Below are 25,674 nucleotides of genomic sequence, written 5' to 3' on the forward strand. Positions count from 1 at the left end.
TACTCTAGTCCAGGCTAACCTGGAACTCATGGTGATCTTCCTACCTCAGGCTTCTAAGTGCTGAGATTATAGACAGGAGCCACCACAACTGGCTGTGACTGGCTTTTCTTTGATGGATGAAAAGTCATGTTGGTCTTTTTATGTTTAGACACAGATAGATTGAGCATTCAAATGACAGGGTCAGGTGGACTTCAGGGAAAGACCACAGTGATCTGTTTCATGTGTAGGTGCGGTACCAGAGACATAGTACTCTGGGGACCTGAAGGAAGTTTTATCAAATAAATGATGACATTACTGACCTTGCTGAAGTAAGAGGAATTCCCCAGATGGAGACCAAGGGGAACTTGAAACAGAAAGAGTAATTCCCCTGGGAAGATTGTATGTGTGCATAATTTTCACTGTTAGTCAAATAAGCATTAATGAGCATTTTATGTTCAGCTCATTGAGGGTCCAAAGAAACCCACTGTCCTTTCTTCATGAAGCTGAGAATCTAGCTAGAGATATAAAGCCAAATACACAGTCAACCTGTAGGGCAGTACAGTATTTCCATAGTGGGTGACCCAGAGTCTAGGTGCCCCAGTGATCTAAAAATGGAGTAGTAAAACAAGCTTCATGTGAAGGTCCATGATGCTGGGATAAACTTTTAAACCAGGCACAAGTTATGGGAGAAAAGGATTTATTGAAGCTTACAGATGCAGGAGAAGTTCCTTAATGGTGGAAGAAGCTGGCCTCCTTTCACAGGTCCACGCAGAGAGAAACACCACCACCAGCACCATGAGTAAGCACACTCCACGAACCCCAGGCAGAGCTCAAGCACTCTGCGTATCTTAGGCTGGAATTCCTGATCTGCTCCCACAGCTTAGGACTGTACCCTAGGATCCACCCACAGTGACAATATTTACTCTTTCTGTTTCAAGTTCCCCTTGGTCTCCATTTTGCTTCCACCAGAAGTAAGATCACAAAAGTTTATATAGTCATCTCTATAAACCTGGATCATATGACGTCCACATTCACACTCTCTGTTTCTCTCTTTCTGTATCTCTCGCAAATAAATAAATAAATAATAATAATTATTATTATTATTATTATTTTTTGTTTGTTTTTCAAGGTAGGGTCTCACTCTAGCCCAGGCTGACCTGGAATTCACTATGTAGTCTCAGAGTGGCCTCAGACTCTTGGTGATCCTATCTCTGCCTCCCAAGTGCTTGCTGGGATTAAAGGCGTGTGCCACCATGCCTTTTTTAACAAAAATACTTTAAAAAATTATTAATTTGCAAGCAGAAAGAGAGGGACTAAGAGAGAAAAAGGGAATGGGCACGCTAGAGCCCCCTGCCACCATAAATGACCTTCAGATGCATGTACCACTTTGTGCATCTGCCTTTATGTGGGTACTGGGGAGTTGAACCCAGGCCATTAGGTTTTTTAAGCAAGCACCTTTAATCACTGAGCCATCTCTCCAGCCAAAAAGAAAAAGCTTTTTATTTAAATAAGTACAGATTCATAGTGTTATGGAGTCCAATGTCTCAAAAGTAAGACCATTGACTCATGGAATGTGAGACAGTTTTATTGGGTAAAAAAGAAAGAAAAGGAGAAAAATAAAAGATAGTCTGGTATATCAAGTCTGCACCCTAGAGGGCATCTCAGGGGGACAGCAGCAGTGAAGTGTTCAGAGTGTCAGCTTTTTGGAAATAAATGGAGACTTTAAACACCGGAGAGCTGGAGATACAAGGAGCCTGGGTCACTTCTTGGGGGAGAATCATCTTTGGACTTTGTGTAAGCAGGGCATGAGCTTACCTTTGTTGTATTTGACCCAGTCTATGTTTCTGGGTTTTCTTGTTTTGGCAGTGGGCTTTGTAGCCCCTGATCTAAAGCTTCCTTGTATTCTCACATCTGGCCCTCTGTGTCTCCTCATTGAGAGGAAGATCTGCCTTTCCAGGAAGCAGTGTGTCCATGAGCAATGTCTGAGGGAATGATTGCCCTGCTGAGACAGCCTTTTTCTTTTTCTTTTATTTTATTGGTATGTCAAGGTAGGATCTCACTGCAGTCCAGATTGCCCTGGAATTAATCTCAGGCTGGCCTCAAAATCACAGTGATCCTCCTACCTCAGCCTCCCAAGTGCTGGGATTAAAGGCATATGACACCACATCTGGCCTTAAAAATTTTTTTTTTCAAATACTTAATTCATTAATTTATTTGAGGGGGAAGATAGAGAGAGAGGCAGATAGAGAGAAGGAGACACACCACGGCCTCAGCATTCCAGATACATGCGCTACCTTGTGCATCAGGCTTTATGTGGGTATTAGGGAACTGAACTGGGGCCCTTTGGCTTTGCCAGAAAGTGCCTTAACTGCTAAGCCTGTCTGCCATCTCTCTAGCTCTGAAACAGTCCTTTTAAAATAAAGCATTTAGATTTAGTTTCCTCACATCTTTAGGCATTCCACAAGTATGAATGAAGGCCTACTGTGTGTCAGATATTGCTCTAGGCTCTGCAAATACACAGTGAATAAGACAAAGATCCCTGTTCCCCAGAGCCCAGGACTAGAGCAGAGTGACAGATGATGAGTACAGTTAATAGTGTTACAGAAGCTGCCTGGAATGGTGGCGCACGCCTTTAATCCCAGTGCTTGGGAGGCAGAGGTAGGAGGATCGCTGTGAGTTTCAGGCCAGCCTGAGACTGCATGGTGGATTCCAGGTCAGCCTGGGCTAAAGTAAGACACTACTTCAAAAAAAAAGCAAAACAAACAAAAAGTAATGTTACAGAAGCTACTGAGGATGTGTGTGCCATGAGGCCTAGCAGGGCAGGCGGACAGTCAGGGAAGATGAACGGGGTTCTGTGATGTGCAGTGCTCTGGTCAATGCAGGCCTCAGCGAGAAGGTGAAGGCAAAGATAGTGATGGTAAGGGAGTCAGTCACGTGGCTAGCGAGGAGTGGAGGACATTCTGGCAGATGTACTAATAAAAAGGTTTCTTTCTACTTGGCCTAAACTTCTTTTTCCTAATCAAACCTGGACTAGGACAGAAATGTTTTCAGTGACTGGTCCCCCAAACATGGCAGGGCTCCATTCTCCCTTCTTTTCTTAAGCTCCATGTTCAAGGGTACAAAGACAACATCTGGCCATTGTGAAAATCAAAGCTGTAGGGTGTGGGCCAGCCCAGGCATTTCCAGCACAGTTGGCTTCACTGGACCCATCTTCCAGCATCTTTGATTTCTTTTTATTTATTTATTTGAGAGAGAGAGAGAGAGAGAGAGAGAGAGAGAGAGAGAGAGAGAGAGAGAGAATGGGTGCGCCAGGGCTTCTAGCCACTGCAAATGAATTCCAGACACATGTGCCCCCTTGTGCATTTAGCTAACGTGGGTCTTGGGGAATTGAGCCTGGAACTGGGATCCTTAGGCTTCACAGGCAAGCGCTAAACCCCTAAGCCCTCTCTTCAGCCCCTCTTTGGTTTCTTAGCTGTGTTTGTCTCTCTTTCCAGGCTGTGGGGCCCACTGTGTACATCACCTTTGGTCTGTTTGTATTGAACTTTCTGGCACAAAGAGGAGCTCCTTTTTCCTGGACCATCTGTCCTGCCAACCTGACAGACACCTGACAGAAACCTCAGGCTAATCTATCCCTTCCCTTCATGGCCTTATAATCCCTATAGTCTTTCCACTCCTTATCATTGTAAGTGCTGTTCTCTGGCCTCTGTCTCCTGGCCTAGGGTTCTCAGGCTTTCTGATGCTATAAACATACATGTCCTTAGTATGCTGTCTTCCCACAACTCTGGGCTCAGAAAGAGGACTCTTTCCCCTCTTGACCCCGAAGTCCCCTCTAGGGAGTCAAGCTCAGACATATGTTAAACAGTATTTGATGAGCAGTATTTTATTTTGATAAATAGCATTTGACATTTGAACTTATATCATAGGAACTGGGTAGAGTATGCATGTCAATGACACTTGATAAATGAGATACAGCAAGGCACCAGCAGTACAGTCAACTTGACCAAAGCTACACTGTGTGTGTCTTTACTCCAGTATCTGTATAGGAAGGCCCTGGGTATGATACAGAACACTAAAAAATATAAAACCAACCAAACAAATAAAGCCACTTCTGAATCTGGCATGGTAGCACACACCTGTATCCCAGCACTTGAGAGGCTAAAGCAGGAGGTTAGCCATAGGAGCAGATCCTGTCTGAACAATAGCAAACACCTCAAACAAAGAAACAGCAGCAACAACAATAAGAACTCAACAGAAAGATAGCAGAGGGTCCTGAAGCCAAGAACAAAAAACCACTTCTACTCATTTTCAAGGAAACCCAGAAGTAGGATTTCTTATGAATTTATTCATCAATGGGAAATGCTCTAATTCTCCTAATGTTCTCTCTCTCCATGATGTCAGAGAATCAGATTCCAGGACATGATGTTACCAAGTTTATGAGTTATGAATCCTAGTGAGTGTTTCTCTACCTTGTTCTCTTCATCTGGGGAAAACACAAGACCAACTTCCCTTTCCTGGGGCAGACCTCTCAGCTCTCCCACTCCCACATAAGTAATGCTGCACATTTGAACAGGTAACAAGACCTGAGCCTAAAAGGCAGAGCAGCTCTAGCTTTGTGCATAAGTCATGTGCTCTCACACAGTTGTCAGGTCACCTTGCCCTAGGGTTAGAGTCCCCTAAGATAAGGAAGGCAGTACTATCCCTTAAAATATCCATGAGGTGTGCACATCTCTCAGGAACCATGGGAAGTGGATGACCAGGCCAAGCAAGAGTCATGATGTTCCTGGATATCATTTACATGTATTCCAAATCTCATCCGAAGAGCACATCTTTATTAGGGCTTAGTATTGGTTTCTATTTTGAAGAATGATTTTAAAATTCCAAACATGTGGAACTTTTTTTGGAACCTTTGGAGTTTATAGAAAACTGTTGTGTGGCTCTTATTTGCTATATTGAGTTGGTAGTGTTGCACTCAATCCACTTAAAAGCAATACCACATGACAAAGTTGTTGCTTAGAAGTGTGGAGGGAGCAGTAATTAGAAAAGAGGCCTGCCTTACATCATTTACAAGTGAAACTTTCTGGAGGTTGAGGCAGGAGGATCACAAGTTTGAAGCCAGCCTGGGCTACTGAGGGAGGTCAAGGCCAGCAGTGGGGCTACATAGTAAGAAGCTGTTTTAAGATATTGAAACATAAGGGCTGTGGGTACAGTTAAATGCTAGAGTGTTTGCCTAGCATGTGCAAGGCCCTGGAGTTAAACTTCAGCATTAGAAAAATAAATCACTTGAAATGTATCCACTAAAGATCCATTCAAGGGCTTGGGAAGATGGTTCAGTGGTTACAAGTGATTGCTTGCAAAGCCTGCAGATGGGGTTCAATACTTCATCACGTATGTAGAACCAACTTGCCTATGGTAATGGGAGGCAGGGCTAGGAGAAGGTGTGGGGACCAAGAGAATCCAGAGCTTTCCAGCCAGCAAGTGTGTTAAAATGCAGTCTGCAGTCCCTTTGCAATAGAAACACACTGTGTCTCAAAGGTAGAGCACAGACATGCTGCAATTGTCCTTTGTCTGCACACGTGCGCTGAGGCACATGCATGCACACACACATGCACACAGATAATAAATAAAAATTCAAAATGCATTTAGATCCTTAGGGTTTTCAACATGGCATTAAATATCCATCTGTAAATGAACAGTGTAACTGAGATGACAGAACACTTCTTTTGGAGAAAATGAAAACCAGTAATTGATCATCCCAGCCTGTAAGTGAAAGTACAGAATGTGGAGTCAGGCTGCTTGGGTTCAAGTTCTGGAGTGACTGCCTGAGTGGCTTTGGGGAAGTTGCTTAGTCTTATGCTTGACTTTATTTGTCAATAAAATGGGGATAATTATGGTACCTCCCTCGAGGAATTTTTCTTAGTATTAATTGATGTCATATATATAAAGTGTTGAGAACATTGCCTGACATTTAATAAATTCTAGCTATTATTATTATTATTTTGGTTTTTTGAGATAGGGTCTCGCTCTAGCCCGGGCTGACCTGCAATTCACTATGTAGTGTCAGGGTGGCCTCGAACTCACTGTGATCTTCTTACCTTTGCCTCCCAAGTGCTGGGATTAAAGGCATGTGCCACCACGCCCGGCTCTAGCTATTGTTTTTAAGTGTTAAGTTCTTTAAGTAGAAGTGAGTAGAGTGAACTGACAAGAGTAGGAGACGAGTGCCTAAGGACTCCGTCCATGCTCTGTTCTTGTTGTTAGATTGAGAACCATCTGTGCTACTCAAATAATGAACAGTGAATGCAAGAACTCTGTGGCATATGGATTTTCCCTGACTTAACAATGGTTTGACTTTTAAGTTTTCAACTTTACTGTGACATAAAAGCCATAAGTACTACGTAGGAACAGTGCTTGGAGTTTTAAATTTGAATATCTGCCTAGGCTAGCGGGAAGGTACCAGGTTCTCCCCGTATTAGGCGGCAGCAGGCGGTGCGAGCTGCAGCCCGGCCTTCATGAAAGGCCCCACCACCACTATGGACACGTGTTGTTCAACTGTGTTGTCACGTCAGTGGCCTCCAGTCACTGCAAACCAACTCCAGACACATGCACCATCTTGTGCATCTGGCTTACATGGGTACCGGGGAACCAAGCCTGGATCCTCAGGCTTCCCAGGCAAGTGCCTTAACCTTACTAAGCCGTCTCTCCAGCCCAAATACATTTTTAAAAAAATCAGCAAGGTTCATCAGGGATTGCTGGTTGATGTAGTTGTTTCACACATCCAGCCCTCTTCCTCTTCAGAGCATGGCCTACAGTTTAATTCCACCTCAGACTCTTCCTTATACATATATGTAACCCTCATCTGTTGATATTCTCCATTTCCTTCAGGCTTAGGAAAATTGCTTTTCCTTCTTTCATTTCATTTCTAACTCTTCTTCTCCTGCTAAAGATTTTAACTATGATCATATGCCCAAACAGTGCCAGGGACTGACTTCTATAAAGAAAAAGAAAAATAACCTGCAAAATAAATAACACAGCAGTCAAGTAACAATGGGAGGACAGTCATAAGGCGGTAAGCACCTGTCAAGAATGTGGTACTGACAGCCCTTGCTCTGAAGCTGGAGAGGTAGGGAAGATTTACTGGGCTGTGAGCTTCCATGTCTTCCTTGATGACCCAGAGGGGCTGTTGCTCAAGTTGTACCAATTGAGAGGGTTGCCAAATCAATCAAGGCATCTGTGTTCAGTGGCAGGGACCACTGAGGCTATTCTCTTTTGGGATTCTGGGATTGGAGTAGTGGATAAATAGGCTGATCTTAAAGTATAATCTGGACCTTGGACGGTAAACTCAGCAGATTAGGCACTACATAATTTAAGGATGGGAATATTATGATGAAGGTCAATAACTGACATTGAAGGTAGGGTACCAATTATTTGTAAAAATATAAGTTCAAGGGCTAGAGAGATGGCTCAGCTGTCAAGGCGCTTGCCTGCAAAGCCTAACAATCCAGGTACCCATGTAAAGCCACATGTATAATGTGGCACATTCATCTGGTGTTTGTTTGCAGTTGCCAGAGACTCTGGCATGTCCGTCCATTCTCTCTCTTTCTCCCTCTCTTGACAAATAAATAAATAAAATATTTTTTTAAAAATGTAAGTTCAAAACAATGTTGTTAAAGTTCAGAGCATTGGTAGGTCACAGCTAAAGGTATATGCTATTCCATCCCTCAGTATATAAAAGAGATGCCATCCATCTTGCAGCTAGCTGAAGTCAGCTGCTCAATCCTTCAAAATGGCCTAAAACCTTAGTCACTTTTCCTTCTGCAGCATCGGTAGAGCAGTAGAGTTTAATATTTTCATAAGAATGTGTGCTTATAGGCATATAAACAGAACAGCCAAAGCAGTCATCTGCAATGACTTGTATGTCTGTGGCAAGTGTCCCAGAGAAGGGGAGGGGAAGGGAGGGGAAGGAAGGGTAGGGCATGGGTGGAGTGCCTGGTGAGGCTGCCTGAGGCAATATACTTGGCTATGTTTGCTGTGTGCTGTGTCACCCTGGTGACCTGGGAATATTAGTGTGACAGGGTGTGGAGAGAAGGATGGTTATGGCATTGGTAAATGTGGGCATGGCTGGCATAGTATTCCCCTTCAGAAAAGAACCTTCAGGATTTTCAAATGGTTTTGCGTTGTTTTATTTTTGGTGGTGTGAATAGAAGCTTTTCTATAGTCTAATAAGTTTAGAGAATGATTATGTAATCAAACCTTTCCATAAGCTTTCAATTATAAAGGCAGCAAAAGAATGAAGGAAAATAAACCCCTGTAGATTAAGTAGGCTCTGCTGGGGACAGAATTCGTCTCAGTGTTATGTTTTATTATCTCTTTCACTTAAAAATCTACCAATGATGTGACCATTTCTTCAGTTATAAAGTCTAAAGCACAATTTAATATCCCAAACAGTAAAAATAGAACTTGCCTGTGGGACCTTTTATTAACATGTTTCTGATGGTTTGCATTGATTGTTAACTTGACAGAACCTAGAATCGCCTGAGAGAGATTATGCAGATTAGGTTAGCCCCTGGGCATACCTGTGAGGGATTATCTTGATTGGGTTAATTAAGGTAAAAAGACTCATCTATGGGCAGCACCATGTCATGGGCTGGGGTTCCAGACTGTATGAAAAGGGAAGGAAGAGCTGGCGCAGTATTCATCACTCTCTGCTTCCTTACTGTGGGTGTGCTTTGAGCTGCTTAAGCTCCTCCCCCATGCCCCCCACACCCCCACCGCCATGAAAGATTAGAACCCAGAATGGTTAGCCAAAATAAATCCTTCCTCCCTTAAATGGCTTTTGTTATGTATTTTGTCCCAGCAACAACAAGGTTACCAATACAAAACTTAAAGATACTTTTCATAAGCACAACATTGTATGCTAGTGCCTAAAAAATCATATGTTTTTACATACTTGTAAGGCAGAACTAAAATAGTGGTTCAAAATAAGGCAGAATGGGCCAGGCATTAGTCCCAGCACTCAGGAGACTGGGGTAGTGTCCGGCTTGGAGAGGGCGTGGCCTCCTGTAGCCTGGGGGCCCTTACACTTCTAGGCAGGGTAGCCTGGGACTACCCAGTGAGTTCCAGGCCATCCTGGACTAGCGTGAGACCCAACCTCGAACAAAACTAAAAAGTAAATAATAATAAAATAAGGCAGAATGGAGAAAATAATGCCTACAGAGATATGCACTAGATATGACTTTTTGAAAACTGCAGTTGTTTCCAGATTTGCCTAGTCGAAGCTGTGTCCCTCCTGCCTCAGCTCCATCACCTCATAAACAGATCATCATCCCTTGATGTTTCTGTCCCTCAACTGTACAATGAAGAAAATCTCTCCTCACAGAGTTGAGGTGAAAATTAAACCAGATGACGCCGGGTGAGCGCTCTGCAGGCTGAAAAGTACGAACAGATTTTCTTCCGTGCCAGGCTTTTCCAGAGGTCCGCTCGCCTCCCCTCAGCCCCTGGGTCCTTGGCCCACAGTCCGAGGGCATCCTGGCACCCTAGCGGGGTTCTGTGTGCTTGTTAACCTAATTTACACTGGCCCCCGCTGGGGAGGGTGTCCATAGGTTGCGGCACCTTTCCCGCCACCACCCTCCGCGACTCCTCGCTTGCCGCCGCCCACCCCACTCCTCTCCGCATCCCGAGCGCGCTCCGTGGGCGGGGCCGGTGCCGGCGCCGCGCCGTGATTGGCTGTCTCCGAGCAACCGCGGCGCCGCGGTCGTCAACAGAGACAGAAGTGCTGGAACCTTCGCGTCTCGCGCAGCTCGCAGACCCTCGGCTGGTCCAGTGTGCGGGCGGGATGCTTACGAGGCCGGAGTCCTAGGGTCAGGCGGGACCCGGAGGGTGGGAGGGAGGCTGCTGAACCCGAGCCGCCCGGCTTTGAGCTGACAGATTGCCTAGTAAGTGCGGGACGCCATCCTTCCACGCCCAAACCTCCCAGGCGCGGAGCTTTCCAATGGTAGCTTAGGAAAACGTACAAGTTTGCAATTTCCGAGCTACGTCGCTCTTCCGCTTTCCAAATGCGGAGCTATACCGGGAAAGCGCAGTGATCTGACCACACTCACCTGCCTGTTGTAAGGTCTGTAAGGTCGCCCGCTTCTTCTGGAAGGCGTTCTCCCTTCTTCATCCCCTGCAGAAGCTCAGCTACTTGGTTGAAGAACAAGCTCCTCGGTTAGGTCTGTGCTACAGTCTAGTGGTAATGAAGATGAGGAAGCCCCTGTGATCTTTGGTGGTAACATTTCTAATAAATAGTGATAAATGCAAGCAGCCAAAACCCCCAAGCGATCTGCTGGCCAGAAAGCTGCCCACGTCTTCAAGTCTGGGAAAAGCTTTGGTCTGCCTCCCACCCCACTCTTCCATAGTTTTCACAATCACATCACTTTCTCTCACTATTTTTTTAAATATAGGCATAAAAATTAAGTTTTATTTTCATTTGGTAGGGTGTTTGTTTCCTTTCTTCTTGGGAGCTTTCCATTTCTTTTCTTCGCAGCAATACCCTATTCCCCGAAGCCCTCCAAGTATTTCTAGATTTACTTAGCCCTATTTTCCTATCCATGGGAAAGTCCACTTCAATCTCCTTACCTCTGCCACGGTATTGGAACTGATGATCATAGCTTTGCGCTTTAAGGGCAGAAAACGCAGGAAACTGGGGAGAGGAATTAAGAATTGCAACAGGATACATCAAGGAATGTCATCCCAGCTTCCTTTCTTCCCAAGAACAATCAGGGTTCAAAACTCACAAGATACATTCCTAGCCCAGACTTCTTCCTTTTTTTTTTTTAGAAGCTAAAAAGGAAACCAGATGTTGATCCTAAAGCTTACCAACTGCTGCTGAATTAGTCTACTCAAGTATGGCACTGTCCTTCCACCTCTGACCATGTAGGAGCTTCTCTTCAAGTGGACTCTGGAGGTTTGCATGACAGTCATGGGGCGTCTCTGCTTTTGATGGGTAGAAGATGGGCAGTGAAGGGTGGACACATATGACCCCTTATTTCTTTTGGTAGGGGTGTTTGGCTTTGTGCCAGCTAAGCCTTTTCCCTCCTTCCTTCCCTTCCTCTCTCCCTTCTTGTCTTCCTCCCTGTAGCCCAGGGTAGTCTTGAACCCACAACCCTGCCCTAGTCTTTCACCATGCCTCCTTGCCCAATATAACCTTAGTTTCTGCCTGCTGGCGGCTTCAGCTCAGGCTTTTTTCTTTTAAAGGACAAACTGGATGTGGTGGCATAGGCTTTATTTATTTATTTGAGAGAGAGAAAGAAGGAAAGAGAGAGAATAGGTGCACCAGGGCCTCCTGCAGACAAACTCCAGATACATGTGCCACTTTGTGCATCTGGTTTTACGTGGGTACTGGGGATTTGAACCTAGGTTGTTAGGCTTTGAAAGCAAGCACTTTTAATGGCTGAGACATCTCTTTATCCATGGGAAAGTTCCTTTTCTACTAAGGGAATCCTTCTGCCTTTCCCCACACTTTATGGCTCTTGGGTTAATTTTTAAAATTTAGAGCCGCTGGGAATGGTAATATATGCTTGTAATCCCAGCATTTAGGAGGCTGAGGCAGGAGGATCATCATGAATTCAAGGTCATAAAGTGAGAACCTATTTTAAAATCCACACACACACACACACACACACACCACACACACACATGCCCAAGTCTCAAAAGCCCAAAACACAACAAAACAAACCTTAGGGCAGTGTACAACTGGAATATGTTACTGTCTCTGGCTTCTGGACTCTTTTGTCCCCCAATTTGTAATCTCAGAGTAGGAAACTCCTGAATAATAATACTGAGTAAATAGCATAGTTACATCGAGCAAACAACACAAAGCCGTTTCCTGCTCTTAACTTTATAGAACTGAATCTCTGGCTTGTTTGAAGAAAAACAGGGTTCTCTCCATATATCTGAGTAACTGAGGTACTTCATCTCACCATTCGTACCAAGAGTCTGCTGTGCTGGGAGTGCTTGTATGGTCTGACCCTGTAGTCTGGAGAGGACAGATCGGTGTCCTGGGTCACCAGGACAAAGTATCAACATTGGCCAGGGCTTTCCAGGGAGAGGCTGAAGTGTGTTGCTCAGGGCTGCCCCGCAAGCTTAGTGGAGGCGGCAGCTCTGCAGGTTAAGGTTCCATAAGCCTGTCAGAGTGGGCCAGAAAGCAGGCTTGTGTGTGTGTGGAGCACTGCCCTGGCAGGCTTCCTTGCTCTGACAGAATAGATCTTGATCCTATTTTAGCAGACGTTCTTTTTGCTGGGAGATGCTTGCTTTCTTTTTTCTTTGTTTTCTCTGGCTAAGTCCCATCTTCCAGTTCCTTTCATTTCTGACAATACAGGTATTCTAGGCTATAAAACCCTAGAGCTAAGGTCCCAGTCAGAATGAGTCACACAGGCTCCCAAGTTAACACAGCCAATAATATTTTATCTGTTCATTTAATATATTTATTTAAATTTCTTTTTGTGTCAAGCACTCATGTAGCCCAGGCCTGCCTCAAACTTGCTGAGTAGCAGGAGATGACCTTGAATTTCTCATCCTCTTGCCTCCACCTACTGAGTGTTGGGATTACAGGTATGTCCCAGCACACTGCTAGTTTATGTGTTGCAGGTCACCGAACCTAGGGCTTCATGCATACTAGGCAAGTACTCTTAACTGAGCCCCTAGTCATGCTTTAAAAAAAAAAAAACAAACTTATAAAAAGTTGTATTGTGGCATATGTCTTAGTTATGTTGGAGAATTTTGTTGCTCTGTATGGGCTCAAGAATATTTCCTTTTAGCCTGAGGACCCCAGTTCAAGGCTCGATTCCCCAGGACCCACGTAAGCCAGATGCACAAGGTGGCGCATGCATCTGGAGTTTGTTTGCAGTGGCCAGCGGGCCCATTCTTCTCTCTGTATCTCCCTCTTTCTCTCTCTGTCTGTTGCTCTCAAATAAATAAAAATAAACAACAACAAAAAAAGAATATTTCCTTTTAATTAAAATTCAAAAGAGTAGAGAATGTTTCTTTTTGGCATAAAAACCAAAAACATGACTCTTCTTACCACCTCTATAAAGTTGTAAAATCTGTAAGAAAATCTTATGAAGACAGTTTATATAAGAGAACTCCTTTAAGACCTAAGAAAGTGGATCCCCCCAAAAGGAAGAATGTAGGAGGTGTGTTTCAAGGAAGAGAAAGATGAATGGAAATGATAAAACAGTTAGAAATCTTTCCTCCCAGCTTTCCTTTCTTGTTTCTATGGGAACAGTTGAACCAATTTAAAAAGAACTTCAGCTGCAGCCTTTGTGGATAGAGCTCAAAAGGAAACTTCAGGCATCTTGGTCTGCCCTTGTTTTCATGTTCTCTGATTCATTCTAAGCTCAGTATTGACTGGGTATTTAGGAATAAAAATTTTTGGAGTAAAAGTGAGTGCCATAAAACAGAATACAATAATGGATTGTGACTTTTGGATACTTTATTTTACATAGCCCTTTCCGATGTATGCATGCATCCTATTTGTTTCTGGCAGTAGCCTTGGGTGAGGGTGTGCTGGTGTGTCATTCTAAAGAGTTGGGGTCACTTCCTGAAGTAGCAGAACAGGCTTACAAGGGAGGGAGATGGTTTTGTTTTGGGCTTTTTTTTTTTTTTTAAACAAAAAGAATACATTTCTTTTTTTAAATTGTGTATTCACTTGCACATGTGTGTGTGTGTGTGTGCATGTGTGCGCATGCATGCATGCGTGGTGTGCTTGTCTTGCTGCTGCAAAGGAACTCCAGAGGCATGCGCCACTTTGCATCTGGCTTTACGTCAGTGCTAGGGAATTGAACCTGGGGCTGGCAGGTTTTGAAAGCAAATATCTTTACCTGTTGTGCTCTCTCCAGCCCTGGTTTATTTTTTTTTTAATTTTTTTTTTTATTTATTTGAGAGCAACAGAGAGGCAGAGAGAGAGAGAGAAAGAGAGAAAGAGAAAGAAATGGGTGTGCCAGGGCCTCCAGCCACTACAAATGAACTCCAGATGTATGCACCCCCTTGTGCATCTGGCTTATGTGGGTCCTGGGGAATCGAGCCTTGAACCGGGGTCCTTAGGCTTCACAGGCAAGTCATTAACCACTAAGCCATCTCTTCAGGCCCTGGTTTGTTCTTTTGAGGCAGAGTCTCACTATGTATCTCAACTGGTCTCTAACTCTCAAGCCTCCTGCCTCAGCCGTGGTCCTCCCACTTTAGCCTACTCAGTACTGAGATTGTAGGTGTGTATGACCATGCCTGGTTTATGCTGAATTTTGATTCTCAACTTTTCCACTGCTACATGATGCTCTCCATGTAATCTTGTAATATACTCCTCATCTTGAGCCTTGTAGCCTTAGAAGACACGATCTTCAGCAACCATGAGAATTTGTACCCTTTTCTAACTGAACATATATAGTCACTATTTACACAGACCTTGCAATGGAATCATTATCTTTCAAAGCACACAGCATGAGTCTGAGGTCTGATGGTCAAGAGTGGTGCTCTGTCTTCAGTGAGGATCAGGGAGCGAGCCCTGCTGGAAGCCTCTTCTACTGCTGGACTGGTGTGGACCTGTCTCAGCTGGTTCTGGTTGGAGGAGGTTAGCCTCATAGATAAAAGAGTGCTTAAGAAATGATTTTGTCACTCAGTGGCTGTGGTAGACTTGTGAACAAGTTCTTTAAATTCTTAGGGTTTCTTTTAATTCCTCAGATATAAGCAGGACACCAACAGTGCATAACTGATATGCTCATGAGGAATCTGTGAGACAGTGCAAATAAAAGGCTCATCCCAGCGGCTGGCTGGCAGATGGAGGCTGCTGTAGTTGTTTCTATCATAATAAAAGCTCCAGAAGAGCCTCTGGAGCTGAAGGACCTGGACTGGATTCTCAGCCAACCCTCCACCAGCCATGCATTTGTCACTAGGTTCGTAAAGCTCTTCAGCACTCAACATACTCACCTGTCAACCGAAAATAAGAGTAGCTCCTACCTCATAAGATTTTTATAAGGATTAAAGTTATGCTGCAATACTATAATGTTAAATAAAAATTTTTGCTATTAGAAGACTTCTAATTTCCTTTGTCACAAAAATCTCCTTGGCTTGGGCCCAGCTGGTTTTGTGCTTGACTGAATTTCCATGTCATAACACTTACACTTTGAGCAAATAGTTTTAGAAATGGGAAAAAAAGAAGTTTCTTTTTTTTTTTTTTGTCATAGTCCAGGGAACCAATTTATATGTCTTATACTCTGGAGATACAGAAGTTAGCAAATCTTTCTACACTTCCTCTGAGTTTTCAGGCCCTGCTCAGTTGTGGTGAGAGAGTTAAGATTGCATTGCAGCCAGACACACCCTTCCTGTTGTGTGCGCTAGCTATATTTAGGTTGGTTAAGATAAGTTTAATATGTTGCATATTGCCTTGAGTGCAGTTGGTCCCAGAACAGTAAGCTCCATGAGCCAGAATGATTGAAGCAATTTTGGAGTGAAGTCCCAGAAAGTAAAAAAAAAGCAAAACACGAAAAACATTCAGAAAGTGTATACGTATCCCAGTGGGGCCGTACTGTGATCTGGTTCTCACCTCCCATCACTTCCAGTTACTCCACCTCAGTTTTTGTCTTTATCCTTGTAGGCCTTGCAATATCATGTCTGGTTATAACTTACATACATATGGTATGGAGAAAGTGTTTATTTTCTAAAATGGAAGAGCTCTTTATTTTTCTAATTAAAAAAGTGAATCAGGGCTGGAGAGATGGCTCGGTTGTTAAGGCACTTGCCAGCAAAGCCTAATGACTCAGGTTCACTTCTCCAGTAAAGCCAGATGTACAAGGTGACACATGTGTCTGGAGTTCATTTGTAGTGGCTAAAGGTACTGGTGTGCCTGTTCATTCTCTCTCTCTTGCTGTCCTCTCTCTGCTTGCAAATAAAGAAATAAAAATTATTTTTTAAAAAGAGTGAGTCAGCCAGGGATGGTGGCATACACCTTTAATCCCAGAACTGGGGAGGCAGAGGTAGGAGGATTCCTTTGAGCTTGAGGCCACCCTGAGACTATAGTGTGAATTCCAGGTTAGCCTGAGCTAAAATGAGACCCTACCCCCCCAAAAAAAACCAACAAAGAAAGTGAATCCTATTTCACAAATATTCAAGTAAAATAAAAACGGGAACAATATAGAATAGGCAAAAGTTATACTTCTACTACATTGTGAAAACTATTGCAGACCTGTTTCTTTCTAAGTGTTTTACTGTGCATATGTATTTATGTGTGGATATTGAATTTTATAGACACTTTTTGGTAGTATAAGTGGATATTTTCTCTTCTGTGAACATGTTTGTCTGCTGTGTTGTGTGTTTTGTATGGGTGTGGGCACAGGTGTGTGTGGTGGCCACAGGTTGATGTTGAGTGTTTTCCTTAATCACTCTATGCTTTAGTTTTGAGACAAGGTCTCTCACTGAACCTAAACTAGAGCTCAGCAGTTCATCCAGAGTGGCTGGACAGCAAGCTCTAGGGATCCTCCTGTTTCCACCAGTGCTGGGATTATAGGGAGCATGTCATGCATAGCTTTTATGTGGGTTCTGGGTATCTGATCTTAGCGCCTCATGCTTATACAGCAAGCACTATGCTGATGGAGCCGTCACCCTAGCCCCCCAAGTGGATATTTTCTTTGCGACAAATATGCATCTACATAGTTTTTTTCTTTCTTTCCCTGAGGTAGGGTTTCATTATACCCAGGCTGACCTGGGATTCACTATGTAATCTCAGGCTGGCCTCAAACTCAGTGATCCTCTTACCTCTTTCTCCTGAGTGCCGGGGTTGAAGGTGTGTGCCACTATGCCTGGCTTCTAAATAGTAATTTTAACTAGTAAGTAAAGTTTTATATCATAGGCAGGTATGTGCCACCATGCCCAGCTAGATATACTATATCTTATAGTAAGACAATTGTGATGGTGATGTTAGATTATTTCCAAGTTTTCAGCGACTCTGAGCTTGATTCTTGTCCTTCCAGAGGTGATCGCTTGACTCTGGTCCTGATTTGGAGATGGAGGAATCGTGCTCTTCTTCTACCATATTTGAGCAGCAGCTGCAGTGGCAGGAGGGACTGAGTGGCACCAAGACAGACTTGGTTGGGCAGAGTCTCATTTCATCTGAGAAATGGCTTCAACAGCATGGGCTCAAGAGCAACAAGCTGACCTTGCAACAGATCTTGTCACAGGTTGCATTCCCACAAAGTGAAGGTACAGTCCTCATGAACAGCCAGCACACTATTTTGTGTGTGTGTGTGTGTGTGTGTGTGTGTGTTCTTATTGACAACCTCCATAATTGTAAACAATATCCCATGGTAATTCCTTCCCTCCCTTCACCTGCCCCTTTGAAACTCCACTCTGCTCTTAGCCTTAACTGCTAAGCCACCTCTCCAGCCCATATTGTTGGTATTTGAGGTGGGGAATCACATTACAGCCCAGGCTGCCCTAGAATTCACTATGTAGTCCAGGCTGGCCTCAAATTCTCCTGCTCAGTCTCTAGAGGTTAGCTTAGTTGCTTGCTGGGCTAGAACAGACATCACTCCAGGATGTTCATCTGACAGATACTATGCCAGGCCAGATTAAGTTCTTGTGACTCTGGGCCCAGGGACACCAACAAGGACAGACTGGTTCTTCACTGAGTCCTCCAAGTGCTGCTTTCAAGTCACCTCCATCCCACTCACTGTCCACTCTGGCTTAAGACCCTGCAGCATGGTGTATCCATCTGTATCTGTTGGATATTCTTAAAAATTATTAGTCAGGGCTGGAGAGATGGCTTAGCGATTAAGCGCTTGCCTGTGAAGCCTAAGGACCCCAGTTTGAGGCTTGATTCCCCAGGACCCACGTTAGCCAGATGCACAAGGAGGCACATGCATCTGGATTTTGTTTGCAGTGGCTGGAAGCCCTGGCATGCCCATTCTCTCTCTCTCTCTCACTCTCTCTCTCTGCCTCTTTCAATCTCGATCTCTCTCATATAAATAAATAAATAAACAAAAAAATTAAAAATAATAATAAAAAATTATTAGTCAGTCTACATCTTTTAATGAAAAGTTAAGACTTTAAAAATTTATTTATTTTATTTATTTGTTTACATGCAGAGAGAAAGGGGGAGAGAAAGGGAGAGAGAGAATGAGAGTAGGTATGCCAGGGCCTCCAGTCACTACAAACAAACTCCAGATGCATATGCTACTTTGTGTATCTGGATTTTCATGGGTTCTGGGGAATCAAGCCTGGCTCATTAGGCTTTGCAAGCAAGCACCTTAACTGAGCCATCTCTCCAGCCCCAGAATTAAGACATTTTACATTTAGAGTTATTAGTCAGAAGTATGTGTTAATTCCTTTAATTTGGTTGGGTTTTCCTAGTTCACTTGAGCACTATTTGTTCTTTTCTTTCTTTCTTATTCATACTTGATTTTTTCCTAATAGTTTCCACGTGCCACTTCTGCATATTTTGCCTCTTTGCTGAGACTTCTTATGTTTTTCACTCATTAGTTATTAAAATCTACTCCCCTGAGAGTGGATGAAGAACTCACAATGCCTTGCATTTCAGTGTACAATACAACAAATCGAGCCTTCCATAGGCTTAACTCTATCAAGCCTCAAAAGCTAGCTCCTAGTGTGAGTCCAGCTGACCATGTCTGGTGAAGAGAGAATGCTGCTGCTGATTTGACGTTCCGGGGTCAATGTCGTTTAAGAAGTTGAAACCTTGGAACTAAAGATTTTAGAGTTGAATGGTTCTGTTGAGTGGGATTATTGCTAATGAAATGTACACATTACTTTTTACTATTGTGAGAATTGGACTTCAAGACTTGTAAATTTTATTACGATTTGGGACCAACTTGGCTGAGGAGGTTGTAAAACTCAGCCTTGACCTTTCTGTCTTTCTGAAGCACACAGGGGAAAGGAAGTGCTGGGATGAAGAACACTGTCATTGGGACTTAACAACAATCACAATGATATCATCATTATTATGCAAGCATCTTTGAGAAGCCTTACCTCATCTTCTGCCCTACCGAGTCGTAGTCTGTCTTTGAAGGCTCTGTGGCCTCGGGCAGTTCCATGAAGGACTAGTGATATGTAATATGTAAGAGTAATATGTTTTAGGCAGCATTGCACTCCCATCCTCTGATCTGTGTTCCTAGCATACAGTGGGTGTTCAGTGAGCGTGCCATGGGCACAAGTGAGCATATAGTCTGATGAGAATGAAATTTTGTGGTTCTAGTCTTGTGTTTGGCTGTGCTGAATCTATTTCTTGCTTCATTTCACTCAGTCATGAACCAGTGCTTGAGAGAATAGTAGATGATATCTACATTAAATTTTTATTTCTGGTTATTTTTATTTATTTCCTTATTTTTTTTTTGAAGCAGTTACATGTAGTTTAGGCTAGCCTCATATTTGCTATGTAGCCCAGGCTGGATTTGAATTCCCTCCTGCCTCTACTTCCCAAATTTTGGGATTATATGCATGAGTCACCAGACACTGCCTAAATAGAATTTTAAAAGTTCTAAAATCTAGCTCCAAGTCTTTACTAAATTTTCATGAACTAGTCACAATTTCTATGTTACTTTTTTGACCTTTGCCTTTGGACAAACACAAGTAACCAGGAAATGAACTGTTCTTTCTCCCTACTCATTCATGTGCTAAAAGATTCCACATGTCGTAGACAGTTTATCATAACACTTAGAAAGACCTCATGATTTCGAACAGAATAAGAAGTATCACAGATTGTTGGTGTCACTGGCGATCTACTTTGGTGCCAGAGAAAATTCCTTAGAAATAAACATAAAAAGCTTTGCTCATGCACCGTTTTGTCTTTATAAAAATGCAGATTATGTGACTTCTCTGGGGAGACTTGTGACTTCTCGCTATGCCGATGGCCTGTTTCCACAGTACTCCGGAGCAGAAGATGGCAGACTGTATAATGTAAGTTCAGGTTCCCTCAATAGGCAAATCCTGAGACAAGATGCTGTGATCACAACAGTTCACAGGGACTGTGGAGGTTCAGATGTCAGGTTTTCTTTGTGCAATCAAGAGTGACAAAAGTTACTGCCAACAAGCTGAGGAAGGAAGTCATTCTGAAAGAGATTAGTGCAGAATGCTCTTGACCAGAGGTGAAAGATTTGCATGTCATCCCTTTGTTTTATTTTGGAAGTGAGGGGGAAAGCAGTAAAGTAAAGTAAGGTAGTAATCTCTGACTCTAGCTGAGAGCCAAGTGGAGACTGCTGTTGTCTTGGTAGGAGCTGCAAGGCAAGGGGCAGCTTCTGCAGGTGGAGGAGAGCAAGGGAGCTGTGGAAGCCCTGCATTCCCAGCGACTCCTGTCGGTCTGGACCACTGCGTGGAGCTTGTGGTTCATTGCAGACATAGGCTTCATCCTGACCATTAACAGGTATTCACTCATTCAAGGTATATCCATGTTTCACCAGGATTGTTTCCTAATATGCTTATCCCTTGGTGTCCACTGGGATCTGCTCCAGGACCAGGCATGCTCAAATCCTCAACTGGCATGATATTTGCATAGAGCCCACACATGCCCTCCTCTGTCATTTAAATAACCACTAAATATTTGCCTTATAGTACCCAATGCCATGTAAATATTTTTTATACTGTAGTGTTACCAAGAAAAAAATCTGTACATATTCTATACAGATATAATTTGCTTTTGGATATTTTCTATCCCAGATTGGTTGAATCTTCAAATGTTGAATCTGTTGATAGGGAGAGCTGATTGAATTTTAAAAATTAAATATCTTTAAAAACTATGTTTGACCCCAAATAAAAATCTCTATGGGATCTTGATTTTTTTTAACCCATCCACATTAAAATTACTACAGAGCTGTTGAAAACATGTCATTGTGCCACCTAAGTCCACCTCCATACCCTTTGTGATCTGGTCTGCTCTATTACTTTCCTGAGAGGATGTGAACAGGCATCTGCTCACTGACAATATAACAGAGAAACAGGTCCACCCAACTCTAGCTTGGTGAGCCAGTGAGTTTACTGGGGTTACATTTCAGGAGCATGGGTGAGGGGCTACTTCTAAGTGTATGGGTGACTCAAAGGAGGCTACATCCCCTCCAAAGCCCCCCCCCCCATTCCCAAAAGCTGTATCCCTTTTTATGGTCCTCATCTTGGGGGAAATAGCCATCCAACCTGACCCCACATTGTTCCTGTGCTGTAACATCGGCCGTGGAGGCTGTGGGGCAGCTTAACTACGAGGCTGTGAGGAAAGCACAGGGCTGGTGATGTAGCTCAGTGGCAGAGCTGGCACATGCAAAGTCCAGGGTTCAGTCCCCAGCATCATGCGCAGCAGAGAAATGATACTAGACCTTGAGAAATGAGCTCGAGAGATACGTAGAGAGGGGCAGGGGAAGGAGTGTAAGGAGATGACACATGACAATGTGGAATTACACAGTGCCTACACATCATTTCCCCTCCCTTTCTTTCTTTCTTTCTTTCTTTCTTCTTTCTCTCATTCTTTCTTTTTTTTTTTTTTTTGCATGGCTCTTTTCAGTTTATTGCATGAAGTTACACTAGTCCAAGTTAAAAACGGACCCCAAATGGTTACATTATACAAGCTGTGAGGTTTTTAAACTTGTGACAAGGGACAGAAGGGACATTCTCCTCATTGCAAGGAAATCCTCACTTATACTTCAGAGAGCCACAAGCACTAAAACCCATGAACCTTCAGCTGATCGTCCTTAGCCAGTCCAGTCTCTATTAGGAACTGGCATATGTTCTTGTACTGGTCACCCTGTAGCTGAATCACTTCTCCATATTCTGGATGTTCAATGACAGTACTATTGCAGGAAAATTTCTTCTTGAACGCCTTCACTAGTTTCTTTTTATTGTAATCATCAGGATCCCTTGGACAGTAGTCAGGGTCTTCCTGCCATTCCTCTGTTGAATTCTTATATGGATATAATCCTCAGTGCCGGCAGGAAGCAGGTCATCACCTTTACTTGCATCAGCAAAGGGGTCAAAAGAGTGGAGGTTCTGGATAGCAGACATACGATACGATTCCTTTTCCTCGGTGGAAATGGCCTGTGGAAGGTGGCTGCGGGAGAAGGCGGGCAGGGGTGATGGAGCGTTGGGAAGCGAGGGGGCTCGAGAGGGAGGCAGCTGAGTCCTCGGTGGTGGCTCACTGACTGGGGCCCATTTTCCCTTTTCAATGTTAAGTATTTGAAAGCATTCTGATTGTAATTAAAATTTGTTTTTTCTTTCTCCTTTTCTGTCTTATATCTCTTTATACCCTAAGAGGTCTTGTCAATTATACTGACATATTTGAAGGATGGGTTACTTATACATGTAAGAACGTCTCTGCAGTCTTTGTCACCTTTTGGGGACATCCCCATAGTGGTAACTGTGAATGACGGGGAGAGGGATGATCTAGGCCCAGAGGAACTTCATGTGAGAGACAGAGGGCAGAGGGACAAAATCACAAGGATGACCAGTTAGGCTGCTGTCCCTTAAAGGAAGACAGGCAGATGTTTTGGCACATTTAGAGACATTTTCAGAGGTATTATACAATGTCTTAGTTGGAAAAACATTTTAGTGAGACTTTTTTTGAATCTGTCTTTGCTAGTCTCTTTTCTTCTACTTAATTTCTTAAAAATGCTCCTGAGTATTTTTTGATATTCTGTAAGTATCAAAGTATAACAGAATCTGGAAGCCCTCTCCCTCTCTCTCTCTTTCTCTCTCTCTCTCTCTCTCTCTCTCTCTCTCTCTCTCTCTCTAAGTGCTATAATCTGAGCAAATCACATCATCTTTTCGTCTGGGAGCCAGCCAAGGGGTTTTCTTTTGAAGGACTCCTGGGTCCTATGGGCTTTGGAAGATGCACAACTCTCAGCAGCATCACTGTTACTGCAGTTCAAGAGGCTTTTTTTGGTACTGTGTCATTGTTTTTGTTTTCCACTCTTATTTTCATTCAGCTGACAGCCAAATCAGAGCAGATCTATCAGTTTGTGGAATATTTAACACAAGCTGTGGAGAACTATAAGCGGAGGATGGATTGGCTCACCAGCAAAAGCCGGCAGATTTTTGGTGTCATCTTGGAACAGTGTATCACCATAGTGCTGGATTTCAGTGACATTCTGGAGGGGGAGCTCAATCTGTGCCGAGATGCTCTGACAATGGTCCTTCAGGAGCAGGTGGCTCACATAACCAAGTTCAATATCATATGGTGAGTTCCCAGAGGAAGCATTTATCTCAGTGAAATTTCATACCAATTTGCACATATTTGGAGTTAAGTAGCATGGCTAACATAGTTAGCTCTATGGCAAGGGAGGAATATTATCATAATTTTCTAGAATATACAATTTCAGTGGAAAACCCACAATGAATAACAGATCTTGGGAAACTTTTATCTACGTTGTGTTGGGCACTGTAGGCTTCACATTAAAAGAGATTTAGAAGCATAGTTTACTTCGATCCAGAGAAAGGCCCAAGTATGAGAATGGGAGTCATATACTCATTGTTTTCAACATATATATTCAAGGCCATAAATCTCTTTTCTCATTTTAGATTGGATAACAAGTTTAAAGTGTAGATTTTACTATTTTTCCAGACTGAGTCTGTGATTCAAATTGACCTCTCCTGTGAATTGACCCCTCTAGTCAGAACAACAGGTGGCTGCCTTTATAGAATTTCCCACATTTCAGAGCTCTCATAATCAATTATTTACAGATTCTTGGATTCACAAGCATTTGGAGCTTGGTGCTAACTTCTCATTGGGAACAGTGGTTGTACCTCCCTGACAAGAAACATCTGGATAGGTGGGTGGAGGGGAATAAACCTAATTGAATTTTTCATTATTGAATGAAATACTTTCATCTGAATAGGGGACAACTTGCTGCTTGGGTCATAGGGATACTAGAGGAGGTATTAAAAGCTGGAGTCAGCAGGGCTGGAGAGATTGCTCAGTGGTTAAGGCACTTGCCAATAAAGCCTAATGACCCTAGTTCTAGTCCCTAGTATGATTTCCCAGTACCCATGTGAAGCCAGGTGCACAAAGTGGTGCATGCATCTGGAGTTCGTTTGCAGCAGATAGTAGCCCTGGTGTGCCCATTCTCATTTTCTTTCTCTCTCTCTCTGCTGGGTATGGCGGTACACCTTTAATCCCAGCAGAGGTAGGATGATCACTGTGAGTTCAAGGCCAGCCTGAGAGACAAAATAGGAATTCCAGGTCAGTCTGGCTACAGCGAGACTCTACCTTGAAAAGCCAAAACGTTTTTGGAATGTTTACTGTGACAGTGTGCCACCCAGTTAGACTTCTCTACTCAGAGGAGCCACACAAAGGGGACATAGTATGTAACAGGACTCCCTGTGGAGGTGGGCTATTAGGGACATCGAGCTAATTTATGTGCACCTAGAAACACAGATACCTTCAGGTGGCTCTTCTTGTTGAGGTGGGTAGCCATCAGTCATTTATAGGTCCAGACTAAATGGTTTGACCAAATGTTCTCAGGATTTGAAAACTAATGCTCTGCTGACCTGAAGACAATACCATTTTAAAAATATTTTATTTTAATTTATTTATTTGGCAGAGAGAGAGAGAGAGAGAAGAGAAGAGAAGAGAGAGAGAGAGGGAGGGAGAGGGAGAGAATTGGTACGCCAGGGCCTCCAGCCACTGCAAACGAACTCCAGATGCATGTGCCCCCTTGTGCATCTGGCTAACAGAGGTCCTGGGAATAGAACCCGGGTCCTTTGGCTTTGCAGGAAAATGCCTTAACCGCTAAGCCATCCCTCCAACCTGACAATACCATTTTTGATCCAGAAAGGATGTTTGGTGGGAATCTTATAGGAAAATGAAAACTATGTCATGAAAGAATTAGAAACAAAATAGTTTTTTTGTTTGTTTGTTTGTTTTTTGAGGTAGGGTCTCACTCTAGCCTAGGGTGACCTGGAATTCACTATGTTGTCTCAGGGTGGCCTTGAACTCATGGTGATCCTCCTACCTCTGCCCCCTGAGTGCTAGGATTAAAGGCGTGCACCACCACACCTGGCTCTAGTTTTGTTTTTTGTTTGCTTTTTGCTATATGCCTGCATATGGAGGCCAGAGTTTGACATCAAGTATCTTTCTGGATTGTTCTCCATCTTATTCTTTGAGGCAGCGTCTCTTACTGAAGCCAGAGTTCACTGATTTCAGCTAGACTAGCTAACCAATGAGCCTCAGGCATGCCCTGTGTCCGCTGCCTTGGCACCGGGACTACAGGTGCACACCACCATGCCTGGCGCTACTAGGGGCTTGTGCTTTACCCCTTATGAGCCATCTCCCCAGCCCAGAAATCAAATGTGAAAGCAGTGAAAGGGCTGCCAGTTACAAAACCTTAATGCTGTGGATTCTTAGAAATTTGCTACCGATAAAAGGTCGTTTCCCATAAGCCTTCTTGTTTATGAAAGTAATGTCTGTCAATGTTGGTGAGACACTTGTCAACATTTACACATCCTAGCTCGCTCATTCTCATGTCAGCATTGATTTTCCTGGTCACTGTGGCTGATGGCGGGTGATAATGGCACTTGGGGATTCTGCAGCGTACTCAGGAAGCGCAGTTTCCTGAACAAGGCAGGCCTCAGTGAACCAGCGTACATATTTTCTTGGTAACTTCAGAGGCCTGGCAGCTGTGTTTCCTTTCTCACTGAGATGACGTTAGATGGGATATTACTCATGGCTGTGAGGCCAAGGGCCAGCAG

The 25,674-nt window shown here is 43.6% G+C and overlaps 1 protein-coding gene and 1 pseudogene across 1 annotated transcript in view; one reads left to right on the top strand and one right to left on the bottom strand.

The window, feature by feature from the left end:
• Positions 1–10,833: 10,833 nt before the first annotated feature.
• Positions 10,834–25,674, top strand: part of Vwa3b (von Willebrand factor A domain containing 3B) — a 202,780-nt gene continuing 187,939 nt past the window's right edge. Inside the window, exons 1-4 of the mRNA XM_004669758.2 lie at positions 10,834–10,918; positions 16,971–17,199; positions 19,814–19,908; positions 22,914–23,164. Of these exons, the coding sequence (XP_004669815.2) occupies positions 17,004–17,199; positions 19,814–19,908; positions 22,914–23,164 (542 nt within the window). The 5' untranslated portion in view covers positions 10,834–10,918; positions 16,971–17,003. The remainder of the gene's footprint in view (positions 10,919–16,970; positions 17,200–19,813; positions 19,909–22,913; positions 23,165–25,674) is intronic.
• On the bottom strand, positions 21,484–22,011 carry LOC123460142 (annotated as a pseudogene).

This window comes from Jaculus jaculus, chromosome 4 (genome assembly GCF_020740685.1).
Source record: "Jaculus jaculus isolate mJacJac1 chromosome 4, mJacJac1.mat.Y.cur, whole genome shotgun sequence".
NCBI lineage: Eukaryota > Metazoa > Chordata > Mammalia > Rodentia > Dipodidae > Jaculus > Jaculus jaculus.